The following is a 1,570-nucleotide window of genomic DNA, read 5'->3' as shown; positions in this document are numbered from 1 at the left end:
CTTGACATAGAGCTGATTTTCCCGCAAGACTTTGAAGACCTTCTTCAAGTGCTCTACATGCTCCTGCAAAGTGCTACTATAGACGACTATGTCATCTAAGTACACCACTACGAACTGGTCCAAGTAGGGATGCAAAATCTCGTTCATCAGCGTGCAAAATGTGGCAGGTGCGTTGGTTAAGCCAAAGGGCATCACCAACCATTCGAATTCTCCATACCTGGTCACGCATGCTGTCTTTGGCTCATCCCCCTCTGCAATGCGCACTTGATAGTAGCCTTTCCGGAGATCCATTTTGGTGAAGTATTTGGCTTCTCCAAGTCGATCAAACAAGTCTGCGATCAGTGGGATTGGATACTTGTTCCGAATTGTGATCTTGTTGAGCGCCCTGTAATCAATGCATAGACGCATGACCCGTCTTTCTTCTTCTGAAACAGCACCGGCGCTCCATAAGGTGCCTTGGATGGACGAATATGACCTGCTTCGAGGAGCTCTTTCAAGTGCTTCCTCAGTTCTTCTAATTCAGGCGGAGCCATGCGATAAGGTGCAAGCGCAGGTGGCTTGGCTCCCGCCTCCAACTCAATCATATGATCTACCTCGCGCCTTGGAGGTAGTGTCTTCGGCAGCTCCTCTGGCATCACATCGCTGTTTTCCTGCAAAACAGATTCTATGATAGGTGGCAGTGGCTGCATAGCACCATGGTCTTCACCCGAACTTGCGATGGTGGCTAAAAAGGTTGGCGCTCCTTTCGTCAGGCCCTTCACAATCTGCATGGCCGACAATTGGGCATATCCGTCTTTCTTCGGCACCCTAACAAGAGGCACCATACAAGACCCTTCCCCCTCCATCACCATGAGTTGTTGAAGGTAGGTATCAATCATCGTGTGGCAACGTTGAAAGAATTCCTGCCCAAGGATGACATCAGATATATCCAAAGGAGCTACGGTAAAGTTTGTCTTACCTTTCCACCGTCCTAAAGTGATGCTGACCCCATGAGCAATTCCACACACGGGAGTTGGTGGGGCGTTGACCGTTTTGAGGCGATTGTTGCGTGGAACAATTTTCAGTCCCAACTTCTCTGTCGCCGCCTTGGTCATGATGTTAGCCTCAGCCCCGGAATCTACCATGGCCCGAACTACTTGCCCATTGATGGAGATATCCACATATTGTGTGTTGAAATCCCCCGGGTTATCAGCCTGCTTTGCTATGGCACCACAGATTCCAACCATGCCCAACTGAGTGGTGTCTGCCGGTTTCGCCTTGTCTTGTGCCTCCTTTTCCTTCCGCTCACGGACGATGGCACTAAGACTCTTCATCTCTGGGAACCTGGCGTAACCGTGTGGTCCGCCACATATGTAGCACCCGTCTTCTCTGTTGGACTGTGTCCGCTTCTCCGAGAATTTCCGGCATTCAAACTATCTGCCATCGGACTTGGGTGTGTCTTGCTGCTTGGGTTGTGCCGACTGTTCTCTGCCTCGGCCACGGTCTCCCCTGCCTTTAGCTTGACTGCCCCTTGCCTCCTTGCCCTTTGCCTTGTCCAAACAATCATGTTTGAAATCTGTCAAGGTCTCGG

At 50.8% G+C, this 1,570-nt stretch overlaps 1 protein-coding gene across 1 annotated transcript; it reads right to left on the bottom strand.

The window, feature by feature from the left end:
- Positions 1 to 338: 338 nt before the first annotated feature.
- LOC138342050 (DNA damage-inducible protein 1-like) lies at positions 339 to 1,313 on the bottom strand. Its single transcript, XM_069294234.1, has one exon. It carries the CDS (start codon positions 1,311 to 1,313, stop codon positions 339 to 341), a length of 975 nt encoding a protein of 324 aa, XP_069150335.1.
- Between the last annotated feature and the right edge of the window lie 257 nt (positions 1,314 to 1,570).

The sequence above is a fragment of the Solanum lycopersicum genome, chromosome 2 (genome assembly GCF_036512215.1).
Source record: "Solanum lycopersicum chromosome 2, SLM_r2.1".
Lineage (NCBI taxonomy): Eukaryota > Viridiplantae > Streptophyta > Magnoliopsida > Solanales > Solanaceae > Solanum > Solanum lycopersicum.
The sequence above is the reverse complement of the archived record's forward strand: the minus strand, read 5'-3'. Positions and strand labels throughout refer to the sequence as shown.

Excerpts from the sequence above, each read along its gene's own strand:
- LOC138342050 (XM_069294234.1), bottom strand. The coding sequence starts at position 1,313 with ATGAAGAGTCTTAGTGCCATCGTCCGTGAGCGGAAGGAAAAGGAGGCA.